Source organism: Salvelinus sp. IW2-2015, linkage group LG6.2 (assembly GCF_002910315.2).
Source record: "Salvelinus sp. IW2-2015 linkage group LG6.2, ASM291031v2, whole genome shotgun sequence".
NCBI lineage: Eukaryota > Metazoa > Chordata > Actinopteri > Salmoniformes > Salmonidae > Salvelinus > Salvelinus sp. IW2-2015.
In genome coordinates, this window is record NC_036846.1 from 12,069,505 (window position 1) to 12,091,982 (window position 22,478).

General features: G+C 40.2%; 1 protein-coding gene across 2 annotated transcripts in view; it reads right to left on the reverse strand.

Moving 5' to 3' along the window:
* The window catches only part of LOC111965835 (platelet-derived growth factor C-like), a 71,193-nt gene extending 57,001 nt beyond the window's left edge, over window positions 1–14,192 (reverse strand). For both annotated transcript variants that reach the window (XM_023990174.1, XM_023990173.1), the window contains exon 1: window positions 13,235–14,192. In XM_023990174.1, the coding sequence (XP_023845942.1) occupies window positions 13,235–13,406 (172 nt within the window). In that variant the 5' untranslated portion in view covers window positions 13,407–14,192. The remainder of the gene's footprint in view (window positions 1–13,234) is intronic.
* Between the last annotated feature and the right edge of the window lie 8,286 nt (window positions 14,193–22,478).

Sequence of the window (22,478 nt, forward strand, 5' to 3'; positions counted from 1 at the left end):
AGTAGTGGTTTCTTTGCAGCAATTCGACCAGAAATGCCTGTTTCACACAGTCTCCTCTGAACAGTTGATGTTGAGATGTGTCTGTTACTTGAACTCTGTGAAGCATTTATTTGGACTGTCGTCTATTTGCTTATTTGAGTTGTTCTTGCCATTACATGGACTTTTACCAAATAAGGCTATCTTCTGTATACCACCCCTACCTTGTCACAACACAAATGATTGGCTCAAACGTTTTAAGAAGGAAATACATTCCACAAATTAACTTTTAACAAGGCACACCTGTTAATTGAAATGCATTCCAGTTCACCACATCATGAATCTGGTTGAGAGAATGCCAAGACTGTGCAAAGCTGTCATCAAGGCATAGGGTGGCTACTTTGAAGAATCTCAAATATTAAATATATTTTGATGTGTTTAACACTGTTTTACTACATGATTCCATATGTGTTATTTCATAGTTTTGATGTCTTCACTATTATTCTACAATGTAGACAAGAGTAAAAATAAAGAAAAATCCTTGAATGAGTAGGTGTGTCCAAACTTTTAACTGGTACTGTATATATTTAAAAGTTTTATTGTTGGACATTAAAGACTGTAAAAACACTTAACCAGCTWCAAGGGATTTTAATTTAAGAAATCTGTTAAAGTATTCCCACACATAATAGAGAGACACATGATCGTATACAAAYGTAAGCAAGGTTTGAAATGATTATGTTTTCGTCAAACATTATCTGTTTGGTCTTCTTGCGGTCAATTTGCAGTCTACAAAATATTTGTAATTATGTTCCGGCCCCCCGACCATACGCTCAACAAAAAATCTAGTTGATGATCCTTAATTWAGGTGATGTTGTGCAACCAAGTGAAATGTCTCATTTGGGGTTTTAGGGTGGGTTTCTGCATAGCACTTTGTGACATCGGCTGATGTAAAAAGGGCTTTATAAATACATTTGATTGATTGATTTTGTACATTTCAGTTTCCTTAAACTGAAGGCTGCAAATGACATAGGCAGACGAGCGCTAAACACTCAGTGTTCAGTTCCCTTTTTAACAGCCTCCACAGGTCATTAAGCTTCTGACTGTCCCAATTCGTCAAAGGGCCCACAGCCTTTTTCATTTAACTGTGGCTGCTAAAAAAACAGGTGCTAAATCATGTGTGTCTGTTTTCCTCCAAAAATAACCCATTGCATAAGACAAATGTTAGAGAAAGATAATACAAAAGCGGAATTATAATTGCAGAAGCATGTACTAAAAGCTTTGATTTTATCTTTAGAGATCATGAATATTCATGTACGAATGCACTTACAGATAAAATGACTGACTAATTTCCTTCTAGATGGATGCCTGAGAAACAGAGGTTTGCTCTAAAGCACACTTAAATTCAAATGCAGTCTTAAAAATGCTAATTTCCATCTTGGTAAGCATTGTGACTCTTATGAGAGGAAACTGCAGTTATGTCTAGAGATGGGAGGAGCCCAACTATGACCTCTAAATGACTCCACACATGCAGATGGCTGGTTTTAAAAAAAAAGGTACAGTAGCAATTGCTTCAGGGTGATTTGGACAAAGGGCATGTCTCAAAGTTCTGATGTTGCTGCCTCTCTTCCTGTCATCGACCTAAAAACTCTGGAGGTGAAATAATATGGAGCATGCCAGCTGTAGCTCTTTAACTAGGCAAGTCAGTTAAGAACAAATTCTTATTTACAACGACGGCCTACCGGGGAACAGTGGGTTAACAGCAGAACGACAGATTTCTACCTTGTCAGCTCAGGGATTCGATCCAGCAACCTTTTGGTTACTGGCCCAACGCTATAACCACTAGGCTACCTGCTACCCCATCATTGCAGTAGAGACAAGGAAAGGAAGCCTCAAGGAGAGGACTACTAAGACACCCATAGGGCACTATAATTTAAAGGAAGTTTAAAGGGCAGATATTATGTAATTACTTCGATTGACTGAAGTACTTATTTCCTTTTTTTAAATCCACTATTATTCCTCATAATTTGTTCATCAACCATGTCAAATCAAAATCAAACTTTATTTGTCACATGCGCCGAATACAACATGCTACCTTACAGGCCCTTAACCAACAGTGCAGTCAGGTCTTTAATGATGTCAGGTCTTTAATGATGTCAGGTTTGTGCTAATACCACCTTTCTCCTTTTGTTTGCCTTTTTTATACACTGGAAGGTAAGATTTTTTTCACAGGTGTGAGGTGTTGACGTGTTGTATCTACAGTACTTTTCTGACACACCCTGACTGCCCTACAGTTCCTCTAGCTGCTTGAACTGTATGAGTGCACTCAAGATGAAAGATTCCTCTTGATTAGTCATTCATCATCTTGAGGAAGTTAGTTTAGTGAGATTAAGAAATCACAGAAGTAGATTACAAATGCATTTTAGGAAATGATTGCAAAACAACATCCATCAAAACAATGTCACACCTTGAAAATGTCAAAAAGTATATCTTGAGGCGTTTTAATTGAGCTCCTCCTGTCACACGTTATCTCTGTGAGATATTGCGAAAACAAGCAGAGCCTTGTATGATTATTTTCACAGCTCCACACCATGACATTACACAAGATACTTTTCTCTTGCTAAGGTAACACGCATGTGTCTAGTACCTTCACACTCACGTCACTGTACTGACATGGTTTCAAGTGATATAAGATGAAAAGTTATTACTTGGCCCACTTCTTACCAATTATTGTGGTACAGTATGTTAGGGTTATGATTGTTATGTTGGTACCCCAGGACCACAGTATATTATTTACCATCACTATGTACATAGTATCTGACTCATTACTGGGCCTATAAAAATCCATTGACACCATCTGATCTCCAATCGGTGCCAGATATAAGCCAACTCGATGACCTAAGGCCTGTCAACAGGTGGGAGGGGAGACAAATTGTAGAACAAACTTTGTCCCGTCAAGCTGAATAGAATGAAAGATGGAGTTTGACAAATGGGGTGACACATGATAGATTGGGCTTGTCAATGGCATCTCAATAGCCAGCAGGGCTCCTGGGTTATTTTAATTCTGTCATCTAAGAGAAACAGCTGAGCAGATGTTTGGCTTGCCGTTGGGAAGAAAATTAAAAAGGGTCTCACACCTTTACTGATAACCGGAGGACCTGTCCCCAGACTGCAATTGATTCAGATAAAGATTGGTTGATAAATTCGGCCTCCCTTCAGGCGCTGCTGTAGCTCAATCTTTACCTTGTTTTCAGTTTGTCCTTTTCCCACCCTGACTGTATTATCAGTAGCTATGCACGTGTTAGCACTAGCACGGACTGTTGCCAAAGGGATGATAGCCCGTTGCTAATGTTTCCAAATGTATCACCTCATGATTTACACCGTCCTTGCGTTAATAGGATTGGGAGTGAAAAGCCTGAGACAATATTAAGCTTTTTATATCTGATAGTGTCATTCTGCATTGTCAGACAGTCATGGCCGCCAATGAGACAGACCTAGCCTTGCTCCATTACAATCAGTCTGCTAAATGAATATGCCTTCATCAATAAAAAGGAGATTCCCGAATACATTGACAGGCCATCTGCACCGTGCACCACACGTATCTCCAGAACACAGTTGCTCAAATCATTACAGTGAGTCTTACCGAAGAGCTAGCTAACAGCCCACTGTGCATTTCATTCCATTTGGGCTCTGGGAAATGGATACCCCTCCCAGGGGAGCTAGTGTGGGTACTGCAAGGGGCAGCATATGTGTAGTGTACTGAAAACCTATTTGTGCTTTGGAAAAAGCCATGCATTCTCCAAATAGTATGTGTGATTGGGTTACGGACTCCGTATGCTAGTGGCATACTGTCATATATCAAATCCCACCATGTGCAAGGCGATATAATCCAGCTACTCAGGACACTGGTGAACCCATGATTACTGGGACAGGTGCTTTTTTACTTTTCCTATAAATGTATTATGGCTGGCATATTTCTGGTCTTAGGTTAATGGTTTCTCGATTTTTCTCACTCAGTTCAGATGACACCCAAGGCAGAAACAGTCAGGATTTGATTTCTATAGATCCACTTGAATTATAGTATAGCTTAAATAAGTGGAACTGAGAGCAAGCAAGACAGAAACAAAATATGAACCATATTATGTGCACTCATTGTACCTACCTCTAGACTTCAAGGTGTGTCATAGGAACCACGCATGGACCCAAAGCTAAGTCATTGAAAATGGCGTGGAACTATGCATGATTAATCATAATTTTGAACTGCATTAAGCTCCCCTCCTCACTCACTCACTCACTCGCTCGCTCACTCACTCACTCGCTCACTCRCTCACTCACTCACTCACTCACTCACTCACTCACTCACTCACTCACTCACTCACTCACTCACTCACTCACTCACTCACTCACTCACTCACTCACTCACTCACTCACTCTAGCTATATGAGGCCAGGCATGTGAGAACAACTGATGAGGGGCTCCTGTAAAACTCTTAACAGTATATACGCTCTATACGTGACCCCATAAGAGACAGTGGACGGAATAAAGGGCTAATACTTATTTTCCATGTTCAGACTTCACATCTCAACCTGCAGCGAGAAGTTGATCTTGCTCTGATATCATAATTCATGCGTAGCAGATCATGCATCACTATCTCTCAGAATTACATTAGAAATTAGCTCAGTTGAGATAATAAATGCCTCAAAAAATGTACAGCATATCTAATAACTGTGAGGAGAGGACTTTGTTTGCTGCGTTTCAAACATAGTGGCACCTTCAGATTGTTACAATGGAGAAGAACATGCGGGTGGAACAGAGGGATTGGTACCAAATTGCTGGGTCAGTAGCATATTTCCTACCAGTGAGTGTCTTTCATCTCAGTCCTGCCACCCTGAATCATGCAAAAAGTGAGGCTGCATTGTTATTTTTTGGTGTGTGTGGGCTGCTGGAGGCATATATTGAAGTCACGCTTGTAAAACAATCATAGATTTCTTCAGGAAATCCATGATCACAATGGGAGTTGTCAGGAATAATTTATCAGAATGGTCATTTGTGAATACAGTAGTCTGGTTTTCTGTTTGGTCAATGATTGAAACAAAACGTGTTTACATGTCACATCTGAGTAATTCAGGTTCTGTGAACATTTAACATAGCGACCACTGACCAGTCCCTCACTAACCAGCTGTGATCTCCTACCAAAGCAATACAACTTTGTTCCCTTCTCTGCAACATGCAAGCACAGAATCAACAGCAAATGTTGGCTACCATCCTGTGTTGTCATGTGTTGCTGCCATGCTATGTTGTCGTCTTAGGTCTCTTTATGTAGTGTTGTGTTGTCTCTCTTGTCGTGATGTGTGTTTTGTCCTATATTTTGATTTAATTTATTTTTTATCCAAGCCCCCATACCCACAGGAGGCCTTTTGCCTTTAGTTAGGCCGTCATTGTAAATAGGAATTTGTTCTTAACTGACTTGCCTAGTTAAATAAAGGTTAAATAAAATAAAAATCCATCTGTATATTAGAAGCCACAGCTGCACAACATTTCAGTACTTGTCCGGGGTCATGCTCCTTGTCAATCAATCGCAAGGTGACGGCTGAGCCCCACGCAGTGAAGAGGAGATGGAACAGGACACTTTCAAATAGTTCTCTGACAGGGGTCGATGACATCTGCCAAACTATGTAGACATACCCTCCAGAGATGGTAACCAAGGTCAACTCATCACATCTTACCCTCTGCCAAAATTGTAAGTCCAATGGAATTCAGTTTGCTTTCAAAACAGCTAATATCCCCCACAGACGGCTTAAGTCTATGTTAGTGCAGGGCTGTTCCAGCGATGTACTAATCGCAGGTTGACGTTTATTGTCATGGGTCTTGCCCTGGAGGCAGAACTGCACGGTTTCTGCTAGATCGGCCAGCTCCAAAGTCAAAATTGTCTATATCATAAAACTTCATGAAAGCTAAAATGAGCTTTCGGTCTTAATTTAAGGTTAGGGTTAGACATTGGGGTTAGTAGTGTGGTTAAGGTTAGGGTTTAAGGTTAGGGTTCAAATCAGATTTTATGACTTTGTGGCTGTACCAGCTAGTGACCACTCTGCAGAGCTGCCTCTAGTACATTAGTCATTTAATACATAGTACATAGTACTAGTACTAGTACTACATAATAGTACATTAGTCACTAATCCTTAAACACAGTTACAGATAACCCAAATGTAATAAGTTTGGAAACGTCAATATGAGCTACATTGAGAGGAAGCAACTGCATGAAAAATGCTTTAATTACCCAACAGTAATGCACTGATTATGCCAACAGTAATATTTACACGCCATATTTAATTCTCTCGTGTAGTCGTTTCAGAAATGCTTTCTCCTCAAGACATTTCCCAAGGAAATGTCGGCCTATGTAATGTTTCATGTAATGACACAATAGTTACATGTAGCCTATTTCACCTCAACGACCCGAGTAAGGTCAATTTTTCAGAAAATGCCAAATTGATTATTTCAATTGTGCAATGAGCACATAAACCACTGGCAGAAGTGCAGCTGAGAGACAAGAGGCTTGAGGAAAAGATGCTGCCCAGCAGTAGATGACAGGTATTTGCGCTGACAGGTTATCCTGACTTGAGGCAGACATACTCCACCCTTCATGTCTAGACCGCACCGGGCAGACTTTCTTCTCTCTCAAAAATGTCAATGTTAGCATTGGGCTATTTACAGTGGCGTGTTTATATGACCAAATTTATGTGCTCTTGATATTTTTGTCTCCTCTGGGAAACGTGGTGCTTGGACTCGGTGGTCGGCTCCAAACCGAATAGATTTTCAGCTCTAGGCCTAATTCAAAGAAGGAATAGATAAAGAAACACTTGCTATATTGGATGTGCTGTAGCAATTGTTCAAAGGCAGCTGATAACATTCATTAACTTCTACTGCTATCTAAGAATCTCTCTTGAATTTAAGTTTCAATGAGGCATTTAATTTTGCAGGAAATAAGGAAAGTCTCTTAAAATGGAGCAATAGGTTTTCATGTCCATGTTCCTGGTCTAGGATTGGTTGGCTTTGTGTCTCGACAGTAATTAAGTCACTGGTTCACAGGTGTAAACATGCAAAAAGTTACAATGAAATTGCCCAAATTGAAGATCTAAAACTGTAATACGAACATGACACTGCTATTCATAATTTGCATGAATCCATAACTGTCATTGACACTCAGCGTGCTGGCTATAGTTTGGGTCTGTAAGGCCTTGACTGGTAGATTAAGTTGAGGACACAGATGTTCCCTATCCACATAGTATAGGAAGACTATTCCCCACTTACTCTTTAAAAGGACAAGAAGGGAATGTATTGTGATAGAAAAAGAAAAGGCATGCGCCGTTACAGAACTGTGGCTGGATGGGTGACCCTCCCCACAGGGACATATCAATGAGAAAGTCAAGATTTATTTTTTTGTGTCCTAGAAAAAAAGACACTCAGGATGCTGACCTGAAAAGGACATTGATTCTGCTGAAAACAACCGGGCCTTACAAAGTACCTGGGGGTAATGTTGATACTGCAAGTGAGAGAGAAGCCACCGCCTGCCTGGAGAGGCTTTTCTCTGCCAATGCAGAGCTTAAAAACCTGTGACCCAGTTCCCTTGAGAAACTCCCTCCTGCTTGGGGAGAATGTACACTCGCTGCCCAAAATGACAAACAGCAGGCAGGCGGTGGCATGCTCGCCTGCCAAATACAGTTCTCCGACGTTCAAGTTGTGCTGACAGCAAAAACATAGACACTGTTATCTACTGTTAGTCCTCACTTGAGACTCTGAGGTGGTGAGAGGGGAACAAGTCTACATGGASTGCTTGTGGAGAGAATGACTGTGTTTGGTGTCTCAGTGAGGAAAGGCTCTTGTGTGGTCAGTATATTTTCTGGTCTATTTGTGTTGCAATGTCCTTACAAGTGGGTAAAAAATTACCCATTTWACTTTTAGGCATTTTTTTGTTGTCAGTGTAGGCCGACTACCTTAGTGCGAGTAACTAACTGTACATTGCTACAGTACATTAGTTCACTCTGAGAAACTTATTTAGAGAAACATCTGAACCGTTTTAAAGAATAACTTGATATTCCAAATCCTTTTGGTGTTGTTTCACCAGTTTACAGCTATCCCGTAATTTCAAATAAAATATAAACTTAACCACTATGGGATCCACTTAACACAACAACAGACTGGTACCGTGAATCCCAGCTGACAAACTGGTAGCTGTCAACAGACTGGGCTAACAGCTATATAAACCACCCTAGTGAGTCCAGCACACATTGGATAATCATTGCCTGATAGGGAGAGGTGTTACTTCCTAAACAGAGCAAAACATGCAATATGCTGACTTCAACAAATCCCACACCACACACAAGGCTATGGGTTTGATTTTTGGAAATTATGCTTGTCTCTGTATGGAACTACACAGTACATTAAGTTTAAAAAAAGTTTGTCAAATCTCCAGATAGATAAGGGCCAGAGAGTGACTTGAGATTTGCAAGAATAACTTCAAGTTTGATGCAACTATCCATTGACGTCAACGCATGAAACGAAAGTCCCACCTCCATGTATAGCTACATCTCAAGTCCTATTCATGGTCTGAAGTGACCTAACATACTACAGACCATTATGCATGTTGGTTCCTTATCGTCTGTTTGTTTGTTTGTTTGTTTGTATCGGGACCTATTGAATGCACAATGCACTTCTGTGTCCCCAGACTAGAGGTCAACCGATTAATCGGAATGGCAGATTAATTAGGGCCGATTTCAAGTTTTCATAACAATCGGTAATCGGCATTTTTGGACACCGATTATGGCCGATTACATTGCACTCCACGAGGAGACTGCGTGGCAGGCTGACTACCTGTTATGTGAGTGCAGCAAGGAGCCAAGGTAAGGTGCTAGCTAGCATTAAACATATCTTATAAAAAACAATCAATCTTAACATAATCACTAGTTAACTACACATGGTTGATGATATTACTAGTTTATCTAGCTTGTCCTGCGTTGCATATAATCGATGCGGTGCCTGTTAATGTATCATTGAATCACAGCCTACTTCGCCAAACGGGTGATTTAATAAGCACATTCGCGAAAAAAGCACTGTCATTGCACCAATGTGTACCTAACCATAAACATTAACGCCTTTCTTAAATTCAATACACAAGTTTCTATTTTTAAACCTGCATATTTAGTTAATATTGCCTGCTAACATGAATTTCTTTTAACTAGAGAAATTGTGTCACTTCTCTTGCGTTCAGGGTATATGCAGCAGTTTGGGCCGCCTGGCTCGTTGCGAACTGTGTGAAGACCATTTCTTCCTAACAAAGACAGCCAACTTCGCCAAACGGGAGATGATTTAACAAAAGCGCATTTGCGAAAAAAGCACAATCATTGCACGAATGTACCTAACTATAAACATCAATGCCTTTCTTAAAATCAATACACAGAAGTATATATTTTTAAACCTGCATATTTAGGTCAAAGAAATTCATGTTAGCAGGCAATATTATTTAGGGAAATTGTGTCACTTCTCTTGCGTTCATTGCACGCAGAGTCAGGGTATATGCAACAGTTTGGGCCGCCTGGCTCGTTGCGAACTAATTTGCCAGAATTTTACATAATTATGACACAACTCTGAAGGTTGTGCAATGTAAAAGCAATATTTAGGCTTATGGATGCCACCCGTTAGATAAAATAAGGAACGGTTCCATATTTCACTGAAAGAATAAACGTTTTGTTTTTGAAATGATGGTTTCCAGATTTGACCATATTAATGACCTAAGGCTCGTATTTCTGTGTGTTTTATATTATAATTAAGTCTATGATTTGATAGAGCAGTCTGACTGAGCGGTGGTAGGCAGCAGCAGGCTCGTACGCATTCATTCAAACAGCCCTTTCYTGCGTTTGCCAGCAGCTCTTCGCAATGCTTCAAGCATTGTGCTGTTTATGACTTCAAGCCTATCAACTCCCGAGATTAGGCTGGCAATACTAAAGTACCTATTAGAACATCCAATAGTCAAAGGTACATGAAATACAAATGGTATAGAGAGAAATAGTCCTATAATAACTACAACCTAAAACTTCTTACCTGGGAATATTGAAGACTCATGTTAAAAGGTACCACCAGCTTTCATATGTTCTCATGTTCTGAGCAAGGAACTTAAACATTAGCTTTTTTACATAGCACATATTGCACTTTTACTTTCTTCTTCAACACTTTGTTTTTGCATTATTTAAACCAAATTGAACATGTTTCATTATTTATTTGAGACTAAATAGATTTTATTGATGTATTATATTAAGTTAAAATAAAAGTGTTCATTGTTCATTCAGTATTGTTGTAATTGTCATTATTACAAATATATATATGCAAAAATCGGCCAATTAATCGGTATCGGCTTTTTTTGGTCCTCCAATAATAGGTATCGGTATCGGCGTTGAAAAATCATAATCGGTCGACCTCTACCCCAGACATCCATGTATACGTGAAAAGCTGCACATTTCCATTGGCCTGTGAGTTCTATTAACCTCCCGTAATCCCCTAATCTGTCTGTTTCAGAACAGCAGTCCCTGTGATCATTGGCATGTCTTGCATGTTCCTTGGCTTCCTGGACTGGTGCTGAAAGAGGCTACACTAGATTATCCCTAGGTAATCTGCATCTCGTACTAAAATCTGCAGCTGGGTTCTTGAATCTTTGGAAAAATAGTTTCAGAAGTTTGATTTTGAGGCAGTTTCATTTGGCTGACAATGCAATGCCAACACTCACTTATCAACCGCAAGATCGTGGAAAAGACACTGTAAACATTTAAGCATATTAACAAAATGTTAATTCATCAAGAAACAATCCAACCTGAAACCCAAAGTGTAATAAGCTACAATACAAGGTGAAGTGGTTTAAGTAGTGGCTGAGCCTCCCTCACTGGAGATGTGAGCCAAGTGGAACAGAATGAGAATGTCATGGCCGATCGTTACTTCCTGACACACCAAGCGAATAGGACTCCATCTTCTGTAATAAAGATTAAAGCCTATGTATCAGGTTGCATAACAACAGTCAACAACAACAGTTCCCTTGGAGAAAGTTACTGTTGTACAGGGACTGCACTAGCAACCATGCTGAGACTGATAGTATAGGGACCACACTAGCAACCATGCTGAGACTGATATATGAGGAAACCAACACTAAGCAACCATGCTGAGACTGATAGTAGAGGGACCACACTAGCAACCATGCTGAGACTGATAGTGAGAGGGACCACATAGCAACCATGCTGAACTGATAGTAGAGGAACCACAACTAGCAACCATGCTGAGACTGATAGTAAAGGGACCCACACTAGCAACCATGCTGAGACTAATAGTAGAGGACCACACTAGCAACCATGCTGAGACTAATAGTAGAGGACCACACTAGAAACCATGCTGAGACTAAATAGTAGAGGGACATACTAGCAAGAACCATGCTGAGACTAAAGTAGAGGAACCACACTAGCAACCATGCTGATGACAAATAGGGTAGAGGGAACACACTAGCAACCATGCTGAGACTGATAGTAGAGGGAACACACTAGCAACCATGCCGAGACTGATAGTAGAGGGAACACACTAGCAACCATGCTGAGACTGATAGTAGAGGGAACACACTAGCAACCATGCTGAGACTGATAGTAGAGGGACCACAATAGCAACCATGCTGAGACTAATAGTAGAGGGACCATACTAGCAACCATGCTGAGACTAATAGTAGAGGGACCACACTAGCAACCATGCTGAGACTGATAGAGTAGAGTAGAGTGACTGCAACTCTCCCAGGACTGTCACTCTCCCAGTAACCACCACTTAACATGCCAGATAGGGCTAGCTTTCAGTATCAAATTGTCGCCGAGCATCAGCAATCAACCACACTGGAGCACTGGTGAAACACTCACACGTCAGAGCCAAAGGTTACCGTTAGCCAGGGCCTTTATTCTCATTCAATGTGTGGCCACTGTTTGCCAATGGAGGAGCTGCATACAGGAATGTGAGGTATGCAAATTAGGTGTTTGGGGTGAAGGGTAGCCTAGCGGATGGTTGACAGTTCGAATCCTGTGTCTAACGGGRAAAATGGGGCGGGAAGTGAGCTAGCAACCAGAGGGTTGCTGGTATCAAATTCTAGATGCCATTGCCTGCCGTTGTGCCCTTGAGCAAGGCACTTAACCCCCCACAACAACAGGTCCCCGGGTGCCCAGTGTGGCAGCCCCCTGCACCAGTCCAAAACCTGTATATGTATGTGTATGTATTTGTGCCTTTCTGAGGGGTTGGGTTAAAAGCGAAAGTCACATTTCGGTTGGACCTTATGTGCAATTGACCAATAAAGTGATCTTACTCTTAAGAAGAATGTTTAATGTTTTAAGTAAGACATAGGGTGACATATGAAACTATTTTTGTTGTTAGTGACACTGTAATTATATGGTAATGACGCTGGTAAGTATTGAATAAACAAAGTTTGAGATAGTGAATCAGAATTAGTGTAAAGCWAAAATCTGCAAACAGTTTACATATAATAAACGAATGGAAAGAGTACATTGCTATACGCCGCCTAGTGTATGCTTCATCAAATAATGTTAAATTAACTGCAAAATTACCTGGATGCAAAAGCTAGTTATRAATTTATGCACAGGTGTGCACATCCATGCACACAGGCACACACACACACCTCATCACAACAACAGATTGATTCCAGTTCCACATGCTGGAAAGAATAAATTATTTGCAGAGATTATTAATTGGACAGTCTCTTACAATTTATGTATGTCTTATCACCACATTTATTTGACTTTAAAAGGGGAAATAACAACAAAACAAAAAACTATTTGACAGTCTAAATCAGTGGGGTTCAGAGAATAAGCAAATTACATCACCTGGAATGACTACCATTGAATGAATGGAGCCTTTTACGATCATAGAGAAAACCTCTCTCAGGGGACATTACATTTCAGAGGGGTTTCCCCCTTAAACACACACGGGCACACTTGAAAGGTAAAGGTAATAATATCCACTTCCTATCCTGGATAATGCTGTTTGAACTGAATAAAAMGTATTCATTCATTGCTGTTTAAACTCAAGCAAGATGTGCTTTTTAAGAGGAGTATGTTTGAGTTCTGGAAGTTTATGTATGAGCAGGAATGGATATGTGAGAATTGTTAAAGTTCTTTATTTCCAACTCAACCCATGTTAAAAGTGACAGCTAAACACACATTCAAAACACGCAACTTACCGTTTTGTTCCTTTAAACTTGGTTGTTGGAATTTGCTGACATGACTTGATTCAGCTTCTGAGCCATGTTGTTGGAGAAGCGATACAAACAGGATTAATAATGGAAGGATCATTTGGATTAGTGGCGGACAGCGATTACAAAACACTGTTGATGAGACGTTTAGTATCACCATGCACAAACGTTGTTTGGATGACAACAATGCTGTTTTGGACACATTTGTAGCGGATAAACGCAGAGTAAAATCGACATAATCTCATCCAAATACGGAGTCCTTTGAAAAAAAATGAAACGTCAAAAAAATCCCGTAATATCCACAAAAGAACAACTTTGAAACCAACGGCCGTCTCGCAAGACAAACTGGTTCCGATGCAAGTGCGCACCTGTGGAGTATATGGAAAATTGGCTTGGAAGTTCTTTAGTCACTGCTGCGCTTGAACTAAATCACATATCCACTTTAAAGTTCCAACAAAGGCACCGAAGTACTTATATATTGAGTGAAATAAATCGTAAATTCTTAAATCTTGAACTTTTTGTCCAAGGAGAAGTGCGATACTGTTGCCTGCGCGCGACATTCATTAGTTTCCAAAGTCTCCGCCGTCTGCAAGTCCAATCCACAGATTTGCAGGCATTACAATAAACTTCACATTAACCGCAGATACCACAAGAGTGCAGTGCAATTCGATACAGTTTGTACAGTGGATGATATTGCAGAGCACACATAACTCCAGTTGTTTGGTGAGGTCTTGGCTCAGTGGCTGTTGACTGGAACTAAACTATGCTAGACTGGAGCTAAACTGTCGCTAAAAGTGAGACGACAAAGTCTGGATTTTTGGAAAAGCAGACTGCCAACTGAACTGACGACACAACAGGTGCTATACAAAAAGTAAAACTTCCTAGTGAAGAAAACTACACGGGAAGTTAACTATTCAGTTGCTGCAGCTCTCCTGGTGTATGTCCAGCTAGCACATTTGGTTCCTTGGAAGTTGTGGGAACATACGTTTTTGGTTTCCAGTTGGTTCTGGGAACAAAGCCATAAAACGGGTAAAACATAATGTTTTCTAAACGTTCTGAGAACGGAAGTGAACATTTCGCCTGTTCTCGGAAGTAAATGTTTAGGTTGCAGGGAGATTCTCAGAACGTTTTACTATAGTTAAAGTTACCTGAAAGTTTTCCTGGGAGGTTTTATTAACGCTCTGAGAGCGAAAATTTTAGGCAATTTGGAGTTTTTTGAATAACTTCCTTAAATCTTTCACTGAATGTTTCAATAAGACTTTTAATAACACTGCTAGCTTATTTTTGGGTTAACTTTTAAACTCCACGCACAGACAGGGCACATGGAAATTAATTCCCTTAGGCATTTTTTAAATTTGTGTTTTTTATTTTACCTTTATTTAACCAGGTAGGCAAATTGAGAACAAGTTCTCATTTACAATTGCGACCTGGCCAAGATAAAGCAAAGCAGTTCGACACATACAACAACACAGAGTTACACATGGAGTAAAACAAACATACAGTCAACAATACAGTAGAAAAATAAGTCTATATACAATGTGAGCAAATGAGGTGAGATAAGGGAGGTAAAGGCAAAAAAAGACCATGGTGGCGGAGTAAATACAATATAGCAAGTAAAACACTGGAATGGTAGATTTGCAGTGGAAGAATGTGCAAAGGCATTAATCCTGCAAACACATTTATTTTTTATTGTGACACGGCATGAGTGAGATTTGAACCTATAATCTTCTGTTCTGTATTTGTCATTTAGCAGACACTCTTATCCAGAGCAATTTACAGTTACTGCATTCGTTTTAAGATAGCTAGGTGGAACAACCACAAATCACAGTTAAAGTAAGTACAATTTTCTTCAATAAAGTAGCTATCAAGTCAGACCTAGTAAGGGGTAAAAAAGTAAAGTGCGAGTGTTAGTTCACAAAAAGTTCACAAAAGGGGGGTGCTGTGGGATAATTTAAGATACTCTTTGAAGAGGCAGAGTTTCAGATGTTTTCGGGAAGATGGGCAGGGACTCTGCTGTCCTAGCTTCACGGGGAAGCTGGTTCCAGCATTGAGGTGCTTATAATCTTCTGTTCTCTGTCCATGGAATTATTCCAGTGCGCCACCAGGATGGAGCTAGCGTGCCATGTTTTTTTTTTATGCATACAAAGCTGTTCATTTTAGTCTATTAAACAGACCCCATTTCAAGGAAACAAGATCAGGTGTGGCCAATTACTGGGCTCAGCCATCACACATTAACACACTTAACAAGATAGAGGATAGAGAGAGTTCTGTTGATGCTGAGAACGGAATGTAGAGTATATGTTTAATTAAGTGATAATGCCAGAGAAGCCGGTGTTTGAAGGAAATATTGGCACGGGTATTGTTAGGCCCGAGACGAAGTCGCCAATATATCCTTCAAACACCGGCTTCGAGGGCATTATCACTTTTATACAACGGGTTACCAACATATTCAAATAATGATTGACATGTTTTCATTATAAATGTTATTTTGATTAATTTATTCATACGATTTCATCCTTCCACAAGATATAGTCCCGACCCTAATCTAGGGTTGCTACCCAAGCAGGCTGGTCGTTCGTTCTATCGGTTCGGTTGCTAGAGACGCGACCCATTCGTACAGTCTTTTTGTTCTGTATCGCTCCTTCTAAATGTTCCATTGCTATACTGGCTGGCAACGTTCTTATCCCTTGCTTGCTAGCTAGCCAACTACGGCAAATGTACAGTCACGTCAAAAAGTGCAGCCAGATAACTGCAAAGTAGCTCCATTTGCATTTGTTTAAGCTGTTTTCTAGAGACATTTATTTGGATGCATCCATAACAATGAGCTAATGAAGTGCGATTTCGCCTGGCATAAAAAATATGCTCACCTGTCAGGACACTGTGTTGTTTAGAGGAGCTAGCCAACAATATAGCTAACACAATCACTTCAAACTGAAGCTGGAAAGACTGCAAACTACCTGCACATTGTTTCGTTTTACCTTTTCATTTGACATTTCTTTGTATATATCCATAAAAATTATGCCAACTGATTAACGATTTCGACTGGCTGAGAAACGCTGCTTGCCTGTCTGTCTCGTCCCGACTTCCCACATGTTCATTACTATGGGAATTTGATTATGAAACAATGTTGCAAATGTCGGAGAGACAGACAGCAAGATTTATACAAATCTTGAAAACTACATTTTAGTGTAAAAGAAATGTGCGATAATGTCTAGATGCATTTTATAGTGGAGACATACATACATTTCTTGACTGGGCTGATGAGACAGTGGATTGCGCTGTCAGATGGAACAGAGTAAATAGGCATTTTAACATCATAGATTTAGCCGTTGGTAAATTGTAGAATAGACACCAGCTGGAATGCGGGTTTAACCAATCAGCATTCAGGATTAGACCAACCCAATTTTAATTATAAACTGGGTGATTCTGGCCCTGAATGCTGATTGGCTGACAGCCGTGGTATATCAGACCATACACCACAGGTATGTCAAAACATTTATTTTTACTGCGCTAATTATGTTGGTGACCAGATTATAATAGCAACAAGGCACTTCGGGGTTTATGGCCTATTGCCAATATTCCACAACTAAGAGCTGTATCCAGGCACCACATGTTGTGTCTTGCGTAAGAACAGCCCTTAGCCGTGGTATATTGGCCATATACTACACCCCCTTGTGCCTTATTGCTTAAATAACATTTTTAGAACATTCTCTGAACGTTACTAAAGTTTTCTATGGAAAGTTTTCTTAATGTTCTCTGAACAATTTGACAACATGTCTTTAAATAGGACCATGAGGAAACCTGTAAGAAACATTATGCTGAAGTACCGAAATTCCCACAGAACAACATTGTTTCTTAATGTTCTCTGAACTATTTGAGAACATTCCAAATGTCAAACCAATTGGAGAAGGTTCCTAGAACATTACCAAAATTGAAATTAAATGTAACCATGTTTGAACTTTAAGGAAGAGTTCTGTTAAAGTATGTTATTTTGTTAAGTTGCTTAAATGTGCTGAGAATGTTCCAAAACCAAGCAACTATCCTGCAGAATTTCCAGAAAGTTGTGTGAAGGTTGTATGCAAAATAACCATAGGACAAACATGCTCTAGAGTCTATTGATGCATCCATGCCTCACACAGTGAAGTCATTTTGAGTATTGATTATCTCCCGGTGTTTTTATACTAGAGATCTACCGTTTCTTATAGTGGCTGAAGCTCAATCCCATCTTTCTGCTGATATTCCGGGGCTTGTGAAAGTGGCTTTTTTCTACACATGAGAGGATCCGGACAAGAAAATCAGCACAAAATCATCTGTAAAACCCGAACCATGTGAGTTACACACTAATATGTCATGATATCAAAATGGGATATTCTCACAAACATGAATGTGTCGGTTGTTCTATTCTACGAAGTACACAAGCTTCAAGGGAGTCTTCTGAAGGTAACCCAGTACCAATGTTGCCTATAATGGCCACTGAGCAAATTTCAGGTATGCTGAGCGCAAACTTGAACATTGTGCAACTTCCAGCTTGCGTTTACTGTAAGCACTGATGCTGCACCCATTTTAAGTTACAGTTTTAACAGTGGCCATGTAGTCTAATGGAAAAAAAAGAAAGAAAATGCATCCCAGAATTTTCTTACATGGAAATATCTGTTTTTGTTATTCAGCCTACAGTAGCATCCAATGTGTGGTGTTCAATGTAGGCCTACATTCCATGAGACTTTTGATTAAAAAAAACATGCAGGGCTTGACATGAACCTGTTTATCCACTTGTCCTTCAGACAAGAAGATGACTGAACATGTTGTTGTGTTGTTTGATGCAATAAACCACTTCACAAAATAAACTGCATTATTATTCCCATACCATTATTACAGAGAATCAGACTAATTATGCTACCCTTATTGAAGCCTGTCTCAAAAAAAAACACTGCCCCTTTAAGACAGAAAAAAACGCTTTTTACCTGACTCGCTTGTCTAGAAACTGATATATTTTGTACACTTGTAGGAAGCAATCACTCCCCTATTGCTGACTACAAATGATCTATAACTGGGCTAATAACTCACTAACTAGCAAAGGATATGAACAAAATGTGCACACGTGGCTACATGAAGCTCTCGCTCTGATCTCAAAAYAAGAGCATCTACTCATGACCGCTAATGCTGTAAACACAGTCCAGTTCAAAGTAAATGGCACAGACCCATATATGGCAATGGTCTATTTGCATATAGGCCTAGTGCAGCTCTGATTGTTTAAAATCAAATAAAACTTTATTAGTCACATGCGCCGAATACAACAAGTGTAGACCTTTTCAAGAAAGATTTAAGAGAATATTGACCAAATAAACTGAAGTAAAACATTATAAAAAGTAACACAATAAAATAACAATAACGAGGCTATATACATGGGGGTACCGGTACTGAGTCAATGTGCGGAGGTACAGGTTAGTCAAGGTAATTTGTACATGTAGGTAGGGGTGAAGTGACTATGCATAGATAATAAACAGTGAGTAGCAGCAGTGTACAAAACAAATGGAGGGGGGGTGGTGTCAATGCAAATAGTCCGGTGGCTATTTGATTAATTGTTCAGCAGTCTTATGGCTTGGGGGTAGAAGCTGTTAAGGAGCCTTTTGGTCCTAGACTTGGAGCTCCGGTACCGCTTGCCGTGTGGTAGCAGAGTACGCCGTGCGGTAACAGTCTATGACTTGTGACTGGAGTCTCTGACAATTTTTGGGGCTTTCCTCTGACAAAGCCTAGTATATAGGTCCTGGATGGCAGGAAATTGGCCCCAGTGATATACTGGGCTGTACGCACTACCCTCTGTAGCGCGGTCAGATTCCTAGCAGTTGCCATACCAGGCGGTGATGCATCCGGTCATGATGCTCTCGATGGTGCATCTGTAGAACTTTTTGAGGATCTGGGGACCCATGCCAAATCTTTTCAGTCTCCTGAGGGGGAAAATGTGTTGTCATGCCCTCTTCATGACTGTCTTGGTGAGTTTGGACCATGATAGTTCTTTAGTGATGTGGACACCAAGGAATTTGAAACTCTCAACCCGCTCCACTATAGCCCCATTGATGTTAATATGGCTGCATCCCGCTACCGGGATTGATATGACAACAGCCAGTAAAAGTGCAGGGCGCCAAATTCAAACAACAGAAATCTCATAATAAAAATTATCAGTGGTCTTGTATGTCTTCCATTTCCTAATAATTGCTCCCACAGTTGATTTCTTCAAACCAAGCTGCTTACCTATTGCAGATTCATTTGTGGCGGTGGAATTTAGTCCACCGCCACCTTGTCAATTGATAATGGAGCTGTGAGGACTAATGGCAGACGCTGATGCCTCAGTGACTGAAAGTTTCCTTGAGCAATATACTGAATACCGCGGATGTTACTTGTAATCCATGGCTTCTGGTTGGGATATGTACGTATGGTAACTGTGGGGACAACGTCTTCGATGCACTTATTGATGTAACCGATGACTGAGGTGGTATTCTCCTCAATGCCATTGAATGAGTCCCGGAACATATTCCAATCTGTGCTAACTGTCACGTTCCTGACCTGTTTTCTCTTGTTTTGTATGTCTTTATTGGTCAGGGCGTGAGTGTTGGGTGGGCAGTCTATGTTTTCTATTTCTATGTTGGGTTTTGTGTTCGGCCTGGTATGATTCTCAATTAGAGACAGGTGTGTATCGTTTGTCTCTGATTGAGAGTCATACTAAGGCAGCCAGGGTTTCACTGGTGTTTTGTGGGTGTTTGTTTCCTGTGTTAGCGTTTGGGCCACACAGGACTGTTGCAGGTTAGTCACGTTTGTTGTTTTGTTTATTTGTAGTGTTTGTTGGTTTGMCATTAAAATCATGAATACCTCCTACTCCGCATCTTGGTCCGATCCATGCTCCTCCTCGTCTGAGGAGGAGAACGACATTGACAGCCGTTACACTAACAAAACAGTCCTGGAGCGCCATCTGACCACTTCCGTATTGAGCGAGTCACTGGTACTTCCTGCTTTAGTTTTTCCTTGTAAGCAGAAATCAGGAGGATAGAATTATGGTCAGATTTGCAATATGGAGGGCGAGGGAGAGCTTTCTATTTATCTCTGTGTGTGGAGAAAAGATTGTATAGAGTTTTTTTCCTCTGGTTGCATGTGACATGCTGGTAGAAATGAGGTGGAACGGATTTAAGTTTGCCTGCATTAAAGTCCCCGGCCACTAGCAGCACCGCTTCTGGATGAGCATTTTCTTGTTTGCTTATTGTTTGCTTACTCTGCTACTTTGTGTAGAGTACGGGCTGAGTAGTGCGTATCAATGCAATAGAATCCTACTCTGATGCATTCTGCCTACAACAACATCTGTTGCATAGTTTGTTTTGTTTCGGTATTTTGCATTGAAAGTGGCTAATATTGTGTGTCACAATTGCCACAGTAATGGGAAACATTGATAGTGTTAACAGCGAAAACTCTAGCACAGTGGTCACCAACCTTTTCTGAGTCAAGATCATTTTGAGTCAAAATGCAAGATCTACCGCTCATGACTTAAAAAAAAAAAATGTAAGCCTTTGCAATTAAAAACAGTACTGTAGCAATGAGGTTTGCGCAGTAAGCTATATGCCCAATACATTACCACCGCATATTGGCTTTGCTTGAATTGCCTTACCAATGCATTGTTGTTCGGGCCATTTAAAAAAAATTATATTCCAAAATTTGAGGTCGGCTATATGATCACACCGGTAAAATATCTATTATCTACTTGTGAAGCACAGCTGAGTGACCATACATTTAAATAATTAGCTTTTTATTTTTATTTTACTGGGCTGATTGTGTCTACATCTAATGATCAGTCTCAGTTAAATAAAGGTTAAATATTTTTTTTTTTGTCTCAGCGGAGGGAGAGAGCAGCAGACTGAGGGTCCGTCGTTCAACATCCCTCTGCTCTCCCTTTCCTCCACTGTCACTGACTAAAAGGGGACAGCGTCTTCCAGCTGATAGCGAAACTCAAGTCGCACCACATTATTTCTGACTCATGCTCAAGTTCATGTTGTTACTCCTAGGAACAGAGAAAGTGAAATATTCCTCGATATTAAAAAACGCAAGCCTATAGATACACTTTCTAACTCATTCATTACTGTTGCAGTGCTTGTTGTAGCGCTGAGTGGAAATAGGAAGAACACACATTTTATGGCTTATAAAAGTGTTGACAGTGCTGAATAACTTAAACATGAATTCATTCATAAAAACAGCATTTCTTTGCTGTATTATTTGACCGTCTCTCTCTAGTCATGGTTTTAAACGTTTTGAAATCTCACAGTATCAGCTTTGCTGTAGCTTTCTTTTATGCCTGCTACCTAACTGCAGACACGGTTATCTGAGCCATCCGATTGGCCAGCGGTAGACCTACAGTGCACTATATTTGCTCTCTGGGCCCCCCGGGAAGGCAGAGTTTGTGCCTTCAGACACATGCAATGGTTCAAAATGGCAGCAGTTTGCCTACCCGGTGTGCTGGGCAGCTGAATCAGGTGCACCTGCACTAGAGAAATAAAAAAAAATAGGAACACAAGGCTTCGACCAGTCGATCGCGACCTACCGGTTGGTGACCACTGCTCTAGGAAGTTGAGGGAAGTTCAATCGTGCTTCTCTCTGTCGACTGATATTTCTGCGCTGCAGTCCCAGGCGGAGCTGTGCCCAGTTCATAGGGAGCATTGCCAAGTACCGGCTGTAAAAATTGCAAAAAGGGCATTGGGTTAAAATGTGCCATGAATAACGTGACCAAACATGGGTCTAAAATATGTCTTCTTTTTTTCCTGAGTTTTCTTATATCTCTTAGATATAGGACAGACACTTTAAAACCTTTTTTTGACTGTCTGTTTTGCCATTTATGTTTCTAAGTTTCTATGGGCTATAGCAGTAAAGGCAAAATTCAATGTTATATAAAATATTTATTTTATACCTACAGGGGTCCTAAAATAAAAAAACAAATGGCTAAATTATAAATTTTATGAACATATTAAAACAATTCTATATGTTACCTTAGTACATGTTGCAATCTAAGGGCTTATAAACTGATTTTGAAAACATGCAAACATATTCCCTGATAAAGTAGCCTACAGTAACAAACCATGTGTGTCCATGATGCATAATGCATTGTGCCTGTATTGAACTACAGTATCTACTGTAAATTGGATAATTAATCTTCAATATAATCACATCATAAATTAAATCAGCTAGATTTTGCATCAAT